Below are 20,787 nucleotides of genomic sequence, written 5' to 3' on the forward strand. Positions count from 1 at the left end.
TTTCTAGAGCACTTTCGAGAGCTTCAAGACTGGGGAGCTTTTCCGGGTTCCGTGTTCACGCTGTTGTCTCTCCGGGCCCGGTGGCGAGAGCTTTCTCGGCGCCTGGCGCCGCAATGGCCGAGGATAAACTCATTTGAACAAATAGAAATTAATTAAAAGCTATTTTTCTCACTTTGCCTTTGCGTTCGAGCGGCTGCGGCGCGCCGGCTTTTTTTCTCTACGTCGTAGCACACCGAACGTTCCGCAGTGCTCCACACAATTTTCTTCAATTCAAACGGCCGCTGTCGTCGTTCGGAGCCCAAGGAGTCCGAAGAAAAACCGACCAGCAAACGCCGGGTCAAGATTGGTGCGGAATTAGTTTGTTTCACGTTGTCCGGACAAATAGGGCAAAGCGGCCAACCGGCCGGCCGGAACAAAGATAGCACCAAGGACAGGGCGGAGAGAAACAAAAAGGAAATGAGCCGACCGTCGGTGAACGCAACCCGGATGAGCCGTGGCTTATGCGAATGCGACGCCCGAGCGAGAGACGATATTTAATTCAACTGCAGACATTGCTGATGTTTGGTGCGCCACCAGCAGTAGGTCACACTGTGGTGCAGGGCGGTCCGGTCCGGTGTGCCGCAATTCTGGGGCCGCCCAAAAACCACTCGGACCACCCCAGCCAGCCAGCCAGCCAGTAAGTGGGTATGTTCCAGCGACCAATTTATCGATAAAATAGGCTACCGTTTCTGCCGAAGGCGATTCACCGGGCAATGGGGGACCCGGTTACCTTCGAACTTTCCGAAAGGGCTGCCCAGATTCTTCACAGGCTGTGGCTGTGGCCAGTGGAACGGTCTATGGCCCCGTTCGCCATTTTTCGATTCATTTTCGATTACCACAGTTCTGGGTTCCACCGTGTCCGGGGGGCCCCCGAACACCGATCCGGGCTATTGATTTCTCGAGCCATAAACTTAACTAGCTTCCTGTGTCCTTTCCTGGGGACCGCCCCGCCCACCAGGCCACCCCACCCAATCCAAATGACGGGTGCTGTTGCTCGGCGGCCGATCCTTATCCCTCGGCTTCCGATGCGCAGTTTCAAGTTTAGTAATATTTTATAAATCGATTTATTGTCGAAGGAGTCGCGTGTGGGCTTTCGGCCTCGGTCGTGTGGGCGCCTACACACCCTGTAGTGGCCCGAGAAGGCGGGCGCTCGTTTTTTTCCGCCCTCCTCTCGGGATCGGTTAGGCGAATGGATTGGCCCGAACGGAAAAGGGTACACAGTTTCATGTCTTTCGTTTCTTTTTCTACCCCCCGATCTCGGGAGTCCTTTTTGAACCGCTACGTGTCCTTTATCGGACCCGACGCTACCTCGCCTAACAAGCGAGAGCGCGCTTGTAACGAGCCACAGCCCGGGCCACATTCCTATTCAAATTCACTCCGAAAAACATTTGAAACTCATTTAAATTCCGATTCGATAAATTTTGGCAAAACGTTGTCGGGTCCGGGACCAGGACCGAATGGGGCAGAAAAGGAACTGCATCGCAACATTGCGTTTTGGTGTCTTTTTGCGCGAAAGCCCCAGGTCGGGTCCCGGCAATCGTAATCGGAACCTGAATCGGAAGGTAGCGCCCCGCGTGTGAGCCATCAGGCGCCTCCATCGACCCCGGCCCGGGTGTACAGAGCCAACGGCAATTTACAGCACGATGAACCGTAAAAGGGTAGCTTTGGGAAAAATTTCAATCGCACGTGTGTGTGTGCCTTGAGGTCCGGCAGAACTCGTTCGTAGTCCCCAGCCACAGCGACTAAATCTCATTCCGGATTGCATTCTGGGGCTGGCTATTGCATTCTCTCTCTTTCTCTCTCTCGAGTGGGTGCAGTAAGTTCCGGAACTCCAATAGTTCTCGAAAATGTTCTCCAGCCACACACACACACACAGAGCCGCAGTGAAACCATTTACCTTAAGCTTCAGTCTGAAGTGGTGAATTTGAATGACCCGTTTAGCAAAAACACCGGCCCGTGGCCATGTTACGTACCTGCCGAACGTTTGCCATTTTTTACGTACACACACACAGACACACGAGCAGGGAAACTCTTGACCCCGTGTACAGGGTTGAGTTCACCTGCCCGGGAACTGGGCGATGAATCGAGGAGCGCTCTTTGTTAAATGGCACATCGGGCACCAATATTTCCCAACATTTTGATCAATAAATTTCCGTTCGCCCTTTTCCACCCGTCCGCCCGACAGTTGGCCCGAGTTTTAAGTCGGAGCCACGGGGAAAATGGTGGTGGGAAACTCCTGCTCCGTTTAGTACGGGCACCTGGCAGACGCTCGTCGTCGTCGGCAGAGTGGAGCGTATGCTTTGGCTCCTTGTGGACTCGTTTATCGGTCCGGACGGCGGTCCGACGGTCCGAAATTATACGGTCCCCTCGGCGGCGCACAAGTGGTTCCCCGGGGACGAATGAAGTTGAGGTGGTCGTTTTATGGCCTCAGCGAGTTGAGTGATTTTTTATTTGACCTAAAAAAATGCGCCAGGAACCCTGGTTCTGGTCTGCCGGGCGCTGGTACCGAACGAGTTTGCCGAAGGGTTAGTTTTCGCGCATCGCGTTTTCGCGATTTTTCGCTCCAATTTCCTGAAACCGCTATGCTTTTGTAAAATGGGTGCCCGGGAAGCGAAGGAGTTTCTCAGAAAGAAGCATCACTTAGTTTTAATGCCAGCCCGCGTCTGCCTTTAATATTTATGTCAAAAGCGTTGATCGCACTGCCAAGACAGCAAGGCTTTGCGCGCTGCCTTTGGCTTCGATATCGTGAACACGAAATCAGGGGCGCCCAAAGTTTTTCCATTGTCAAAAGCACTACAGAAAAAAACAGCAACAAAAAAGGAAGCCACTGACACCGGCAGCCACGGCATGAATCATGCCCCGCTCGAGGCTTTTCGTGGAAGCCGAAGCCGGTGCCGCGTTCGCGTTCGGTACGCACAAATCTGTAAGCAATCATGTTTCACTTAATTAACATATTCCTAAAAGTCATAATCCCGCCTTTGTCGTCGGCATCATTTAGCCCCGGCACCACCGTATTCGGGTTGGGCCTCCCGGGCGGGTGGGGAAAGCACTCGCAGCAACGTTGCCAGTCGGGCGGGGAGGCTTCATTTTCTCGAGTACAATCTCATCTGCTCACGTGTAAATAAACTTGTGCCTGGCCGTGGCTCGAGTGTGTGTCGAAAATGTGCCTCTCGGCTGTCGCTTTTCTTCGGGGCCGACGCCAACGGCAGCATCCTTCTTCAAGGCAGCGCAAGCAGGATTCAAGGAAAACACACCAAGTGGGGCCTTTCAAGGCCCGTCGGATCCATCGGATCGCGCGCGCGCCCGCGCCGTATCTTGGCGGTGTTTGTTAGCGTAAGCTGTCTAAGTAGCTTTTCAAAAACGGCAAAAAAAAAGCCCCCCTTAAAAGCTGGGCGATGTTTTGGGTGGCGGCCAACACACTTCGCGCGGCCGCACCGTCTCGCCCACTCGCTCAACGAGGCGGCTTAACGAATTTTGAACGAGCTGCTAAAAAGTGCGGGGCCGCCATAAACGCGGCGTTGTGTGTTGAAATTGATTTACAATAGCCATTATGGCGCGCCCTGGCCGCCACCAAAATTTGGTGCGTGAAGTGCGTGCTGTTGCGTGGTCCTTATTAGGATCCTCGAAGCCGCGGAAAGATGCGGCAAAATATGCAAACAAATGCGCCGACCGAACGGCCGCCCGGACCAGGGTCTGAAGATTATGAACTTTTCACTGTAAAGAACCGGGCGCCTGGATTTGGAAGTTCCTTCGCCCCGGGGAAAACGGCCTCCAGGGACCGTGGGAAGTGGACCACCAAACTTCCGCCATGCGCCGGACCGGCCCCAGCTGGATGACCACCGGATAAGGATAAGGACTCGGTTCGCAATGTTTGAAGTGACCCTTGAAAGATTTCTTTTCTCTCCCTTTTGTGTGGCTCCACTTCTTGGCGCGGATACGCACGAAATGATTGAGCCATCCCCGTGTGTGGATCCAATGGACCGACCGCGAATGGCGCGTTTGGCACGTTGCGTAATATCCTGGCACTCCACAGTGGCCAAGGCATTATGAATAACAATGACGGGGCTGCAATGACTTGGCGCGCACGTGCGTTGCAATCCCGGAAAGTACGGCTCGGTTTATTATGCTCGCAACATATGGCATCGCAACATGTCCGGGACGCAGCACCGGAAGCTTCCGTGGCGCGGTGAAACAATCAAATCGAACACATAAAACCCACATTCCCACGGAGCGAGTATTCCCAGCGGCAGCAGCAGCAGCAGTCGGCTGCAGGAGTTTTATCTCATTTATTGCACACTACAAAGTGAGAGCATGTTTCCGGCGCCTTAAGCGGTTTGCCGTTTCCGTGCCGCCCCCCCCATCCGCAATGGTAAGAGCCGTCCTCTTTGGAGGGTCGGAAAAACATACACCCGGTTTCCGGGGAGCCGGCCGCGGCCTTTGTAATGGCGCCCGAGATACAATGGAAAGCCGGCCGGCCCTTCCAGGTAATGGTGGCCAGGTGCACCACTTGAGCGAGCCGGCCTTCGTTTCCACTCAAACCACCAAAACTCAAACACTCAAACCAAAATTTATGAACGAATGTTGAAAGTATAAAAGGACTCTTCGCATTCAATGAATGCAGTGGCCGTACAAGCCCTGAAAACGACCCACGTCAAGGACGTCCAAAAGCAACATCTGAAATCGTAGGAAAGATACAGGATAACGTACTGGAAAATCATCGAGTTACTGAAAGAGATTTAGTCGAAGTCCTGGGCATCTCATTGAGCAGTGTAAGCAATATTTAGACTAAAGTATTGGGTTTCCGAGAGTTGTGTGAGGTCATAACAGCTGAGGACGCGTATTTTGCAACCCTTCCAGATTCACACTTTTGGTATTAAATTCATAAGTTAAAACCTTGTTGGGACCTATTCAAAACCTATTGAACAGCTTAATACTAATACTTTTGGTGCCTTCTCTTTGGTGTCAATGAGAGACAGACCTTGACAAGTAGTTCATCTGAGCTCGACAAATCTCTTTAATCCATCTTTCTAATGTCGACCACAATTCCGACGGCAAACCTCGCAAATCAAGTGGAACGAAGCTGGAAGGCAAGCTCACTGCCGTGGCAGTGGCCACGCGCAGCGTGACTCATAATTTGTTTTAATGTCTGAAAAGATTTCCCCAACTTCGGCGCAGTGCTATCAGTACGAAGCAACAGTTAATTTTATGTGTGTCAGCATCATCACCCTTATCGCGCCTCGCCTCGTCATGAAGTCGTTCGCGTGGAAGAAAGTGGAACCATATCCACTAGCATTCCCCATGTGGCTGGCTGGTCCTCGCTATCAGTGCTCTAGAAATGTTGCATTTTTGTTGCACCGACCAGCACCGACCGCCATCATCATCTGCGCCGTCGTCGTCGTCATCATCAGCCGCATGCGGTACGTGATCGCACCATAAGCAGGCAATCCGCGGCCCCGGCAGAGTGTGGCCACATTAAATTAAAACTAATTTATAACAAGTGACACTTTCCCACTGTCCCGCCGGCCGCAGCTCTCAGTCTCCTGCCAAGATGGCCTCTCCTTCAGGCACACTCCTTCTGGTCCCGTTGGTCTCGCTGTCTCATAATTAATGATTTAGATAAAACAGCGTCACAGCGCATGCCGACGTTCTATAAAAACTGATCATTGCGCTTGCATTCCGTTTCAGATGCCAACGTGTCGCGGTTGACTTGGCCGCGCTGCCATCGCCAAGAAGTGACAGGAAATTGGACGACGGAAAGAAAGTGTGTGTCCGGCGGTGGGTTGCGTCCGCTTCCCGAAGGAAAACTTGTGCTTAACAGGTGCGTGCGTGCGTACGTGTGCGGTGTATGTGTGTCGGTGCCAGAATGAGTGGCCAAACAGTGCACGGAGTGAGGAGCCGATCGGTACGGTGGGTTTCGGGCAGTGGTCTACGGCACGCCCTGCTGCCGCTGCTGCTGCTGCTGGTACTGGTTTACGGTGATTTATGCTCGGCGTCGGGTGGTGGGGCGCACCATCGGTGGGACCATCTGGTGGACTTTGACCCGAACTATCGGCTCCTGTGGACGGTCGGGCCGCAGGACATCACGCTCGAGATACAGGCCCGCACTCTGGGCTACGTCGGCGTCGGCTTCTCCAAGGATGGCACCCTGTCCGGGGCCGATCTGGCGATCGGGTGGATCGAGCAGGGCCATGTCTACCTGCAGGTAAGTGGGGCAGAGTGGGGGGCACCTCAACAATTACATTATTCCACCACCGGAGTACGGGAAGAGAAGCGCGCGTTTTTGCTGAAACACACCCGGCGAAAGTGGCGTGTGGCGAAAGTTTTGCATTTACAATTGAAATTGAGCATGAACGTAACAAAACGGCGGTCCGGGTCTCTCTCTCTCTCTCTCTCTCTCACTCGTACGGTACGGTTAGAAGGGCCGTCTTCTGTGGGGCTGGCCACGGCGAAACGGCGAAGGAGTCTGCTTGCTCCATCAACGTCCCTTCGCTGCGTCCTTTCGTCGGTATGAAGCAGACTGAAGGACGAGCGCGCTTCCCGGGGCAGGATTGCGCCCGACTCGCTCGCTTGGCAGGAATAATAAATGCGTGTTGTGGCCCGGGGCCGTCTCGGTGTTTATTGTGCTCGCTGGCTGGCTGGCTGGCTGGCTGGTGTGTACTCTGGAGATTGATTTTTCTCTGTGCCAGGCTGCTGTAGCGGCCATTTTTCTACTGCCGGCTTTGCTTGCGTTTAAGGGGCGATGTACGCAGTAGTACCGGAATTAAAGAGCCACCGAGTGTGTTTATGGTAATTACGCGAACACGAATTTTGTGGATAAGTTAGTAACAAAAAGCGGTCCATTTGCATCCTGCGGATGATAAATGGCTTCCTACATTGGGGCATTTGCCTTAAAATCTTTTCGCACGCATTTTTTAAACCGCATTCGGGAGACGTAACTTCTTGGCCCCGGATTCCCCGGCGGCGGCGGCTGATATTAATTATGAGCTGACCGGCTAACGGCTGCAAGTGAAACGTTCGCTCCAAACATCGTTCCCAACCGTCTCGGGACGGAACCGAAGGTACCGAAACTTTCGACCCGAAGTAATCCGTTGATCGGATCATTTAAGGGTACCCGGCGGGCGAGCGGGCAAGGGTGCTCCAACGGCATGCCGTATGTATTGCGTAATCTGATTATGATTGGAGGAAAACTACAACCTGTCCCGTTGTGTTTTTGGGGGGATTTTTGGAGGGTGAAACAGTTCTTTCGCAGTGCCTCACGTTGTGCAGGCACGTCCGGGTAAAGTTTGGTTCCCGAACACCGACCAGACCGACCAGGAGTTGGGTTCCGTGTTGGGCATTAGCATAGGTGGGTCGCAGCCCGAAAACCTGAGAGCGAGACAGAGAGAGTAAGTTATCTCGAACGAAGGAGGTTCTGGAGCCGCTAGCAGCAGAAGTTTGCTGGGGCCCCCGGTTTCGGTTTGCCAAGATCGTCCTGGCCCCGCCTGACGGATGCCCGCCGGGTTCCGGGACCTCGTATGCAGGCGCGCCGTGCCAATGATTGTTGTTATGATTGTATCATAAATATTACACAAATAAACAAATTAATTCTCCCTACATCAACAGCAACCCGGCGCGAGTGAGCGATGATGCCCGGAAGCGAACCGACCGCCCATCCGCCCGTCCGACCTTCCGTGTGTGTTTGTGCTCTCTTTGCATCGTTTAGAGTGGAAAGTTGCCCCTTTGCGTCGTTTGCCACACGGACGGCGGATTTCTGGGCTTGGGAAAGTTGGCCCGGCGAGTGTTTTAAGGAACTGATTTTTGGACTGCCGCGGGTAATGAATTCCGAGAGCATAATCACACTTCATTACACACGTCAGTCGGAGCATCCTGAAATTGTTCCACAGCCACAGGGTGATTTCCCGGCGGGGCCAACCAGTTTGAGGCCATCGTTTGATAATTTGTCAACTGTTCGGTATCAAAACAACACAGCTCAGCATGCTTGCCGATAGTTTTACCTGCGACGGCGATAGGTCATAAATTTCCCACCCAAACTTCCCCCAGAATTTCGGCCATGTGGTCATAAATCAGCGTTCCCTGACCGCACGGGGTGGGTGAGAGTTTTCTTTTTCACACTTCGGGTCTTCGGGCGTCGAATGCAGAGCATGTTGCGGTATGGTCGTAATGGCCGCGCGGCCGGTAATGGGCCGTGTAAACAAAAATCTTCAGATGGCACAACAAATGGGAGTGTGAAAATTGACCCACAAATCGTGACGATCCGATGCCTGGTCCTGTGGCAGGCCGAAACTTTATGCTATTTTTTCCCGACTGGGCCCGACTCGAAAAGGTACGCAGAAGAACACTCTAAACCAACAGCAGTCGACATGCGTGGCGGGGGCACTCCAACTTTTGCATCGATCGTATCAGGCGCCTCGGGGCGCTTCAGTTCCGCCGAGCCGAGAAACTCCTCTAGAAAGTCCTGTTGAGAGTCGACCGGGTGAAGCTTAGATTCGGTGCTGCCGATAGGCAACGATTCCGTGGTAAAAGTTTGCAAGTAATAGTGTAATTCCGTAGCGCCCCGTCCCACCCCGACCGGGTACCGACAGAGGCAAATCGGTTTAACCACACGCAGCCGGGGTTTCTGTTGCACGAGAAAAATTTGTTATCGTCCGCCGGTCGATTTTTTATGCTGCCTTCTGGCAAAGGTCCCGGAAAAAAAAGTTTCTTATCATTTAAAGGCCAAACTTTTCCAGCGCCAGCAACGCAACAGGGGATTAGTGAAAGTTTCCACCCCACGCTGTGCACGGCCCCGGTTGGGTTGGCGCGAAGCGGAAGGAAGGAGTGTCGGTGGGTGTGTGTGTGTGGCGCACCTTTGCGCGTTGTTTGCTGCTTTCGAAGCATTAACGGGCGCACGTACGGAACAATCGGCTGAATAAAAATGTCGGCGCTCCGGCGGAAGTGGCATGCTAAACATGCGCCACCGCGGATGGGGTTGCCAAGCATTGGCCTCCCCCCGGGGGCACAATGACATTTTGGAAGAGCGCGTTTTTACCTCCGCAACCCTCCCGGAAGCCCGCAGGAAGTGCGACCTTCTCGGCGACTGCTAAAAGTCAAAAGCTGTCAAAAAGCCGCAGAAATTTCGGTTTCGGGAACGGCTTCCTGGTGTGGTTTTTGTCCTTTTCCCCGGCAGCGATGTGGCCGATGATGGCGTAGCGTAAGGCAGTCACTTTTTTCCTGCACAGTTCCCGAAGGATTCAACTCAGAGTGTGTGTGTGTATGCTGGAGCTCCGCAATTAAAAAGTTGAAACGCCGTAGAGGACCCGAACCTGACTGCCAAGTCTCATCCTGCAGGTGAGCGTTTTCAGTTGGGTTCTGCTCCGGTTGTCACCTTGACCAAATGGGTGGCCCTCAGCTTCCGGTACCCGCACCGAGTTGGTTTCTAGGCGATTAGCATAGTGGGTCGGCACAGCTCCTCGGCACAGAGCATAAGGAGCGACTAGAACCAGCTTTAGGTCCCAGCACAAGATCCTTGGTCCAATTTAGAATGCTTTCTATCGCTGTCAAAGCGAAGATCAGCTTTCAGAATCACCGAAAGCTCGAAACCTCGCCTATGGAGGCCACACACACACACACACACACGGCGATTCAGCACTTCAGGTGAATTCATTGGCGTAAAATGGACGAAAAGAAGCAAACAAATTTAAAAATATCAAACTGTTTTAATCTTTTAGCGGCGAAATGTTGCAGGAACGCAGCAGCGCAACAAAAAGCTCCGCTCCGAAATTCTTTATGGGCGATCCGGAAAAATCCGGAAAAAAGTACGCCGAAAATAACATTGAATCAACAGCGTAAAGTAAACGTTTCGGGGATGAAAAGAACCAGAGAGAGAAATGTGTATGGCCCACGGAAGGCGGTTGGCAAATTTAGCTGACGCGTTTGAAAATTTACATTATTAAAAAAGTGCTCCGTGCTTTAGCTTTGGTGCCACCGGCCACCAGAGGGCCAGAGCGCGTTCCGCGGCCGCCGGAAAGTGCGGTAATCAGCGCGAAAAATTCGCTGATTCGTGGTGCTTTTTTTCGGCCGGAGACCCGTGTTCGGACGGACACGGTGTTCGTTGGGTTACGCTGGCTTCGAGGGGACACCGTCCTGGGGAGGGGAAGTGTGGCAAAATTGGCGAAAAATTCCCAGCACCAGTAGTGGCCCCGGATCCCCGGAAGGAGCGAGCCCTGCCGAACTGGCGGACTCGTGGCGTGGCGGAATAACTTTAAACATGATAATTAGTTAATTTTTAACCCCGATCAAAAAAGCGTAAAGGGTTCCGCGAAGGCTGGGTCCACTAGGAGGTGGGTCTCCTGGGCCCGGGTTCATATTTTGCCGCTACGGTCGGCGTGGTGAAAATTGAGAACCAGCACCTGAGCGCGGCCCGGCGGCCTTAGATGGGCCTTGTTTAATCTACCAGAATGCACGAGCTTTTAATCGGGGCGCACAATTGAATTAGCGGCCGGCCCGGGGTTGGGCGGTTTAATTAGTTGACAGTGGCCCCGTGGCCTCCGGGCCCGGCACGGCACGGGCACGGTGGGTGTCGGCTAATTACGCTACTTAAACACATCCGTTGGCGCGCGGGTTAAGAACTCAGGAACATTCGAGTAGGGGGCAGCGATCTGGTCCCATCCTGGAATGGTTTAAACCAGTTATTTACGGCCAGAAGGACGAAGGGGTTCGTAACGAGGGCGAGGCGGGGGGCACATTACGCCAATCCATCACTCACCAGTAATTTATTGTACTTTTATTTGTACCGCGCGCGCGGCGCAATGTTTCTTCAATCAAAGCCGGGCGATTTATGCGCTGACCCCATCCGGCGGGAAGACCGTCCCCTTCGTCGATGGTATGTCCCACGCAAACCCCACACCCCATAGCTGATGGGTCCATTTGTGGTTGAGCGTCTTTTCCGAATCACATCGCGGCCACCACCACGGCACACATGTGCTCCGACCGTGCCGCCGAACCTGGCGAAAGGAAGACGATAGCAATAACAATTTATTGGAATAAATGAAAAATTGTTGCCATATTACTGCGTGGCCGGGACGGAGATTACATTTATGGGGCGGCCATTTTATTGCGGGCATATTTTAAAAGCGCCACACCGGAACCGGAGCACCCAAGACGATAAGAATAAATAGATGGGCACTTCATCATCTCTATTGCCGACCGAGAACGCCGCCCGCCGGAGTAGGCAGGCCCCGGGATCCCGGGACTATCCGAGCACGATCACGTAATGACTCGGGGCCGATTCCCGGCTCTTTGTGGCCGATTGTGGCCACAACCACCAGACGTCGTTCAGACGGTCGTTTCTTCGATTCAATTTGTGTACGCTGCAAGATGTGAGCATGGCCAACGTGGCCAACATGATTTGAGTTTATCATGCAATTGAATCTGCATCGTGATGCCTTGTACACACCCAACACTCCGCAGCCGACATTCCAGCCGTACTAATTACACGATGTGACGCGGTAAGCATGACACGAGGTCTGCGGAGTGCAGTGCGGACCAATAAAAGTACGCAAGCAAAGTGCAACTATCGTTAATTATCAACCCGAGCTCCGACCCCGTTTACTAAGGTCGGGACCGCATCGCTTTCGACGCGAAAATAAATAGAAACCCAGCACGCAGCCGGCTCGGCTCGACAAGGGCGCCGCCAAACGGGAACGCTGCAGGACCTTCACAGGACCACGGCGCACGGCACGGCACGGCACGGTGCCGCATTAAAATGTAAAATATGTGTGTACCGGGTGTGTTTGCGTGTGAGCGCGCGGCGCCGCACAGACACTTCAAGACTTCGACTCCGAGGCCCGTCGTCAGCCCGTGGCGTGTATTAGGAAAATGAAGTTGTGAACAGGAAACAGAAGCCTAATGAAACTAAACAGTTATTTGTGTGTACACACACACACCAAGGGAGGGGTGCGAATGATATACACGGTCCCGCTGGTCCTGGCCGTGTTGTTCGCGCCGCCATCGTCGTCGTCGGCAAATGCCTGCTAGCAACTAGGTTCCTTCCTGCTGCCAAGGCCAGTCCGGGCGACGATACTTGTGGTCCTGCCCCGTTGTGGTGCTTGTTTAGGCCGAATATTCCGGAAAGGTGTCAGAATGTGCACCTGCGGGGGCACGCAGAACATGCACCGCCAACCAAACGTCTGGGGCTAAGGTGTCTACCACGGTCCTTAGGACCGCTTAGGCTTGCCTGCGGACTTGTCCTTGGGGAGTTAGTTTTAAATTTTGCCCCCGGTCTGGCGCCTTGTCGAGCGCAAGTTCCTCGCTCACTCGCCAGTCGTGTTCGATGTCAGCGTATCGCAAATCGCATTAGCGTGCACCTCGCGAGCACAGAGGAACACCTCGTAATTCGGAGTTCGTCGGCGCAGGAGTTCCGTGTTGCGGGTCGATCCGTTTTCTGTCTCTGTTTCACAATTCGGTCGGCGCTAGACACAGATGGGCAGAGTGCTGCTTACTTTCGCCCATTCGGAAGTTCCGATTTTCTTGCACTGCACTGCAACACTTACAGCTCTTGGCCAGACACTTGGAAGACACAAGATGTACAAGCAGCTTCAAACCGACGCCGCGACGCGCCTGCATTCGAAACAAACTCTCTAAGCGGCCGAACTTTGATTACTTTCGTCCACCCAATGGAGAGAGGCAAACATCACCCACCGTCAGGGAACCGGGTCCCCTCGGTCCCGGATGTTTGTGTGGGGGACCACCGAACGGGGTCGCAATGGAGTATGGACCCGTCCGGCGTCCGGATCTGTGTAAGCTTCTTTCGCTCCGAGGCTCTTCTTTGAGCCGCTCTCCCCGAGAGGGGGACTTTGTTGTCGCTGCTAATAGAAAATGGAGCCATTGAAACGATTTTACGACACACTGACGGAAATCACTATTTTAACATTGCTGTGTGTGAAAGTTTTTAACCCCCCCCGACACACACACACAGGAGGGAGGCGGAGGAGGTCGCTGATGGCCATCAGGATCGTTCCCGGTCCGTTGAGCATTGTGTGCAAATTCATTTCTCTTTCGCTCACTGTGTCCGTGTGTGTGTGTGTGTGTTTTTAAGTGAATGGAGGACGTATTTACTCGGCTACTGCTACTACCGCTCACGAGCTTCAGGACGAAGCGCATGATGTTGTTGTAATATAGTTGCTAAGTACACTCGTAATAGCTTTTATGTCAGCAAGTTGAGATCCGCTTTCCGGGAAGACTCCGGCGGCAGCAACGGAAGCCCCGTCGGTGACAGATACTCTAACGAGAGGGACAGGTTTTACTGCTGGGCCACTACTGGGCCGCCTGCTGCCGATCTTTTCCACAAGCCCTGGCCCAGCGATCTGGCCACTGATGGTGATTTGGTGCCTCGGAAAAGTTAAATTAATGCAAACATGTTGTTTGATATGAAATTTTAACTTCCTTCTAAGCGACGGCCAGCGAAGTACCGGCACTCTCTTTGGGGTGATCCAGTTATCGGAGCGTAGCCGGAAGAGCACCGAGCGTCACCGATGCGAAGTAATACCCGGGCACTTAGTCACTTCACCTTAGTTGGCGACAGCTAAAAGCACGCCACCCGGTTAATGCACCGTGCCGGGCGGGGTGGTTGTCCTTTGACACTCGGCACACGAAATCACACGAGTTTGGCGCACCAATTGATGTGAAAATAAATGTCATGATTTATGTAAACGCGGAGCGGAGAGCGAGTGTGAGCATTGGCAAACAAATTGCACATGGCCTGCACACGGGCGGATGGCTCTTCGGAAGCGTATGGAAATTATGCACTCAACTCAACCTGATGGGCTGATGAGCTCATGTTGTATGTAGGATTTCTGCGGTTCACCCAACCGTGTGGCACCGGAGCAGGAACTTGCCTCAAAGTAAACTATACACAGTCAAACACGGAACGATTCTCTGCTAATTGCCTGCAGTTCATTGTGGCCGTGTGCGATGTGAGATGGTTAAATTATTCTGAAATTAGCCACCAGCACAAAGAAGGATGAAGGGTGAACACAAACATTAGGCGTCAATGGCGTTACCGGGCGTAATATTATTTTTTTAAGGCCACACTATTTGCCAAACAGTGGCTGATAGTTGCAGTTAGATAGCTTTGCACTTCACGTCCTAAAACGAAAGTTCCGGGAGCCAAGGGTCACATGCTACAGGTTAGGTTAGGAAAAAATAAATTCATTATTTGTACGTGACATTTTAAACTCTTGAACTCCCAATTTCCTGTCGCTCAGGAAGTGTTTCAAAACGAGAAAGAGGTGGTAATCGCTTGTTGCCAGGTTTGGGCTATACGGTGGAAGTATTAAAACTTACCCAACCAACCAAGATCCCGGAGTTTCTGGTGAGTCACTACAGACGAGTGTGAGCTTGCGTTGTCCTGATGGAACACAACACCTCTTCTGTTGGCCAATTCTGACCGTTTCTTGGCAAACGGTCCAGTTGTTAACCTTACAGATCTACATTTAGTGTTTGGTCATACGGAAGCATGAGAAATGCCTGAACAGAATGGATGAAACCTGTCATAAATTCAAACAGTTTATTTTAGTCTGAATATCTGACCTTGACAATGAGCCTAAACTTGAAATTGTTTGATCAGCCATCTACCGAGAAAATGAAGGATTTCTTTTCCTACAACCTAATATTTTCTTTGAGGTTCTGATGGAATTCGTACCAAAACAAAAGGAGCGATCGTTTGGGTCAGGGAGTTATTAATGTTGCATTTATGTGCGTGCGTGGAAATTTGGAACCAATTTCGGATGCTAATCGACGGCAGCATTCATTATTATCAGCATGCGAATCGGCCCTTCCTCGGCCGTTTCTTCGTCCAAACTTTCGTCGTTCCCACATCGGTGAGATGATTAACTGGCCCAATCACCCGCCGTCCACCCGTCAGCCGGAGCCGACGCCTGGAAACCATATCCACACGAAATGAGAACCTTAATCGATGTCGCTCATCATATCTAATCGCCAAACCACCCTGCGTTTGCGTGCACCAACGCTTTCCGACCATGAACTTCGAACCTTCCGTAGGTTGATGGAACCCCAAAGAAAAAAAAGCGACTCGGAAAAGCCCTGCCCTTGGGCACATCCGTGAACGTGAACGTGAACATAAATTATCGTCCATCAGGAGGCCAGGGCTCTTTTCGGTCACCGGGCACCGACCGCACGGAGAAGGAAATTGATGTCCAACGGCGTGGGTTCCGTTGGTCGGGATTTTTGGTGCCGTGAGTGCTATAAAATAAAACAGCGATGACAAATTGTTGCAATTATTTCCACCATAAATCAAGCGTGAATAAACTATAAACGACGTGGCGTGGCGCACCCTCGGGAGCAGAAAGTGGCCACACCAGAGCCATGCTTGCGGAAGCTTGAGAGAGAGACCCATTAGAGGCCTCTACGGCGGAAAGCAATCGCCATCGCGAAGCGAAGGAACCGAGTAATCGAGTGGAACGGAAGTGGTTTCAATCCGCGCGACGGCCACACCGTTCCCGGGGCCGTTCGGTGACTACGGAAAATTAGTTGCCAATCGGCGTCGGCTTCGGCGGGGGACGATTTGGTCGCGGAAATTGCACAACACCATCATCATTCGGTCATTCAGTCCACTCGAAAAATTACTTCGCCCTTCGTCATAATGACGCAGGACGAGGTGTGTGTTTGTTCTGACCGATCCCCCCGGCCACCAATCACGCGTAAACCGCTACAGCTGCTCCGGCAGCGGCAGCATGATGTTTATGACGAGCAATTTCCGGCACGCGGGAAAACAATGCGTGCAAAAATCGGAAGACGAGCACGGCGTGTGTGTCGTCTCGTCGTTGTCACGATTGTCTTGTCGTTGTGTATGGCCAATGTCCGGCAACGCGTGACCGGAAATGGGTGTACCGAAAGGGAAGGTTTGCGCTAATTATCGACTCCCCGGGCTAGGCCTCCCCTAACGGACCACACGTGGCGGCGGCGAGCCTTCCCGGGTGTCCTTGCCGGGGCGTGCGAAAATTCGGCCAGATAATTGCACCCGAACGTCCGGGCTCTCGGGAGCAGGCGGAAAAGGAGAACCATTTCCGGTATGTGACACGAATCACATTCGCTGGCGAACGGTCAACGGGCTCGTTGACTCGCTGACGGTTACCGTTCTCCGTCGGGTTGCAAATGACACGCTTTACGGCGAGATGCTGTTGGTTGTTGAGTTTAAAACTTACGTGTAACATTGGGCTATTTTCAAAGAAGCATTCAAAATGTATGGTTAATTGTAAATTATTATTGTTCCTTCTCTATTGCAGGACCGTCACGTGCGACCGGATAGTGACGGCGAACCGGTCGTGGACGCCTCCCAGGACTACACGCTGCTGCTGGGCTACGAGAACATGACGCACACCGTGATTAGATTTAAGCGCAATCTGGATACCTGTGATATGAAGGACGACTTCCCGATAACGGTAAGTTTGGCGCAGTCGAGAGTCGGAGCGGCAATCGGCAGCAGCAATCGAGTCACGTACGCGTTCGCGAGCGAACTCCTCGAGCCGCGGCATCGTCCCCGGCTCGAGGGTCTCTCCGAAGAGACTCCTCCACACAAAGTTACAAGTAGCCAATTTGGCCAACATTTTCCTTTGACATCTCGAGAGCCACTCGGGACTCTGCCGGGACGGGACTCTGCCACCCAGCAGAAGTTGTTGATGCCAGCTGAAGGCAGTTCACGGCCCTCGAAATGGTTCAACGGAATGTTTCGGAATGGCATCAGGGCCACCAGCGGGCGAGATTCAAATTTAATCGTTTGCAAACTATTGCCATAAATCAGTTGGCACACCTCACGCTCGGCGCGCTTCGGGGAGGTTTGAACGGGCCCCCCAGAAGCAGGGACAAGATAACGATCGAACGGGGAAACCTCAAGGGCCCCCGGGGGCCACGGGCTTCGGCCCAACACCTTCGGACTGGCCAGCTAATCGACAGCACAACCGCGCCGACCGACCGACCGACCGACCAACCGACCGATTCTGGATCGAATCAGGACCATCACCGTCTTTGTCTCCCCGGAGGATGGTGGTCCGCCTGCCGACCTGAAACACACCGGCCACCGCCATCGATTGGCTGGTTAGTTGGCGAGCTATTTGCATATCCTCGTCCTCGTCGTCGTCGTCGTCGTCGTCGGGATGCTATCACCTTTCGCTCGGCCCCGGTCAACCATTGCACCGACGGCTGCAACCGGCCCGGGACCATCCTTGGCACTTCTCTAGATGAGAATGTGCTAAACCGAAGCCGAGAAGAGCTCGATCAGCCCGCCCGCGCTCTGCGATGGCGAAAGAAACCTGCCAAAGACCTCCCGTGGCCGATGGACGACAATCGTCCCGGAAGCGATTTATAAACGCAACATTCGGTGTTTCTTCTACCAGAATGCACCGACCAGCGGACGGGTTGGGAGCGGACGCGGTTTCGCCCAAGGCACGGGTCCAAAGTTTTCTTTTGCCCATTTCCGGCTCCGGTTTCCTGGGATCGGGACGTTCGATTGGCGTTCGAAGTCGGCCGCTCGTTGACTTGATGGTTCTGCAAATCAGCATCAGTTTAACCTACCCCACCCGACCAACCGGGGGCGGTGGGCGGACAAGCTGACGCCGCACCGGAGTTCTCCGGCTTCGAGTTCCCTCCGAAAGATGAATCCAATTTTCCTGCACTTTACTATCGAAACCAAAAACGCAAAACCAACAAACCCTAACCACCGGGGTGCGCTGTCCTCTTTGTCCTCCGCAGTCAGTCAGGTTAAGAATTTCCATCCTGCCTCGAACGCGGTGCTCCCTGCGCGCCGAAGGACGACGTCGGCGACGTTAATAAACAGGGAAGGAATTAAAGGAACTTTTCCAATTAGTTTGGAATTACGATGACAGTTGAAAAGTCGCAGGCAATACGACGAAGGCGAAGAATGGAACGTTGTGCCCGGATGCGACCCGGGCACCCGGCGCTTCCAGGAAGCAAGGCATCACCGTTTCTTCGAACTCATCCATCGTTGCTCTGTTGCTTCCGCACGCCGCCGGGCCGGCCGCCGCTTGGCCCGGGGTGAATCGTTACACAACGAATGAGCATTAAAATCAGATGATGCTTTATTTATTGTGTAATTAATTTGTACCACTTTACGGTCTTGTTTCGTCTTCTGTTCCGGCCGGGGCTGGCTTCCTTCGGGATTCAGAATTAGAAGAGTAACCCCTGATGGTCGACCCTCTGGGGTCGGGATAACGGATCAGACTCTGTCGTTTGTGGAATTGGTTCGCGATCATAAATCAGGCGCCCGGCTCTTTTTTGGGCGCCGCTCGCATTCTTGTGACACTTTTTGACTGTTGAAAAGAAAATTACATTTGGGAATTGCTCCGTAGGGGTGCGATTTTTATTAAACCGGGCGAGGTGAAAGGGATTCACGAATCCGTGCGCCATGCGTAGTGAATTATGCAGCGGTGAGCGTGTTTAAAATGTATCAACCACTCGGCACACCATTAGGGAACTATCGGCGTGGACGTCACCTGGAGTGTGTAATTAATTTGGCCACCACACACACACAAACACGCGTTTCTTAACCTTATTAAAAGGTCGGTTCCGCAAAAAGCATCGGTACACGGCTATCGCAAACCCATCCTCCGCCCAAGTCTGACAGCAATCCAATACAAAATCGACCATTAGCCAACATGAAACCACAAACTCAATTACCGAAACTCAATCATAAGCCGTGGCAGGGCGTGTAGACCTGAGTGGGATCGGGCCCCTTTGGTCCTGACAGCCCCCAAAAACCCGGGAACGCACACTCATAATTTTGCAGACACACAGATCCCTGAGACAACACTTCCGAACTCCCGATATCCCGGGTTGGCCGGTTTTTTGTGTGCCGGGCTAAGGTGCGCCACCACCACCGCCGGGCTTGGCCATCGAGTTTTGCCGTGGCCGAGAGTGGCAAATTCCATTAACTTCCACCTTCCGTTGCCGCGTTTCGGTGAAAGTTTGTATCCCTTTTGTGTATCCCCGGAACTCCTGGCGGCGGCACCAAATAGAAAGCGCAAATTTTGGTTCTCCGATTTAATTGAGATAAAATCCGGCACCGGCACCGGCCCCGGCCTCGGCTTCGGTCGGAATAGTCGAAATCCTGTTTTCTAATTGGAAATTGAATTATGAAAATAAGGAAACACAATACTCGGCGAAGGGGGACCGTTTCGAATGGGCGCTCCGTAGCGGAGCCGCTGTGGACACGAACAATCGTTGTGTGTAGCCGGGTAGTCGGGAAATAATATTTGAATATAAATTGAAATTAACATGCGTGCGGTGATACAGCGACGGCCAAAGAGGGTGCCCGAAAAATAACAATAAACGAATGGAAAATAAAAGCGGCAATACCGGATTCACCGGAGGGGCCCCTACATCGGACTAGGACATCCACTGAAACGTTATTTTCTTCTTCGGCAACACCTAGAGAAGATGCATAATTCTTGCCCGGCCTGGCCCTGGCGTACGGCGAAGAAATGCTCACTTTATTGGTACGATTTCGCAGCGCCTTCCAGCGGTCTGGTTGGGGCGCCCCGGAAGGGGTGCCCGTGGTGAGGTGAGACATTCCCGTCCCTTTTGGAGTGCATTTTTATTAATCAAATACGTGTTTGCATTTATTTCATAAATTGTGATCATGTTCCGTGCCTTGGGAATTGGAAAACGCGAAGATTGAATGCTTCTTCCCGGGGTCGAGACGACTTGCGGCGAACAAGAAGGGCTCCTTGTGTCTCGGAAGTACCTTTCAGCGGGTCCGTTACACGCGCCCGGCAAACAAACCCCGGCATGATGATGGGCTGAAGAATGTTGCCTCAAGAGGCGGCTGAAGAATCTCGATGACGGCTACGATAATAAATTCTCTTACGAGCGCCGGCCCTCGTTCACGGTTTTACAGCAAGGACGACGACGACGACGACGACTCACCCGACTAGACACACTCCTTTCACTCACTTCCAAGATTCTGTCCGTGTGTCTGTAATAACTCCTCCGGGTTGGCGTACTCCAAGTGCACCCAACGCCGCCCAAGCGAAGCGCTGAGCGCCAGGACCACGAGACGAGAACTTTTTATCCATCGCGCATCGTCATTGTGTGCGTACGAGGTTTATATATGTGGAATTGAAATTTAATTAAATTTTTCATAACATTAATTTATTCAAATTGCAATGCAAACACATCCCAGCCAGTTTCGCCACGATTCCAGGATGCGAGGACAGGAGCTAGAAATGTTCCGGGTTGTGATTTTTCCAGTTGCCAAAACGATTCGTTCGAAAATTAACTCCGGCACGGCACTGGATCTGTCGGAGTCGGAGCCGAAATGGGGCTGCAAATGACATGACGGGTTGAAGCGTTGGCGTTGGCCAAACCCCGGGAATCGTATGGGAAAAAAGTTCTCGGGTAAATGATATTCGGGTGAGTTTTGAAAGGCTGACAGATTTCATTAACGGTTGGATTTGTTCCTATCTTTTGGGAAGCGTACAGAAGGGAAATAGTTTATTTGTGTGTAATGCTGATGTTCGAAAGGTTTCCCGTGCAAGGAGGGAGGAATTACGAATTTCATGGTGGTCATTTTATGACGCTTATCGAACCGATTGGCGTTAAATGAACCGGTTGCGGAATGTGAATCAGTGAACCGGTTGATACCGGTTCGCAACCGATCGATAATTAAAACGGATTAAAACCGATACCGAATCGCATCAAAGCGTGCTGCTTTGCTGGAACAGGATCTTTAAGTAA

General features: G+C 52.6%; 1 protein-coding gene across 1 annotated transcript in view; it reads left to right on the plus strand.

Annotated features, from left to right (window-relative positions):
• The first annotated feature begins 5,902 nt into the window (after positions 1–5,902).
• Positions 5,903–20,787, plus strand: part of LOC128278514 (MOXD1 homolog 2-like) — a 40,270-nt gene continuing 25,385 nt past the window's right edge. The window contains exons 1-2 of the mRNA XM_053017244.1: positions 5,903–6,241; positions 16,323–16,478. Of these exons, the coding sequence (XP_052873204.1) occupies positions 5,903–6,241; positions 16,323–16,478 (495 nt within the window). The remainder of the gene's footprint in view (positions 6,242–16,322; positions 16,479–20,787) is intronic.

This window comes from Anopheles cruzii, chromosome 2 (genome assembly GCF_943734635.1).
Source record: "Anopheles cruzii chromosome 2, idAnoCruzAS_RS32_06, whole genome shotgun sequence".
NCBI classification, from domain to species: Eukaryota; Metazoa; Arthropoda; class Insecta; order Diptera; family Culicidae; genus Anopheles; species Anopheles cruzii.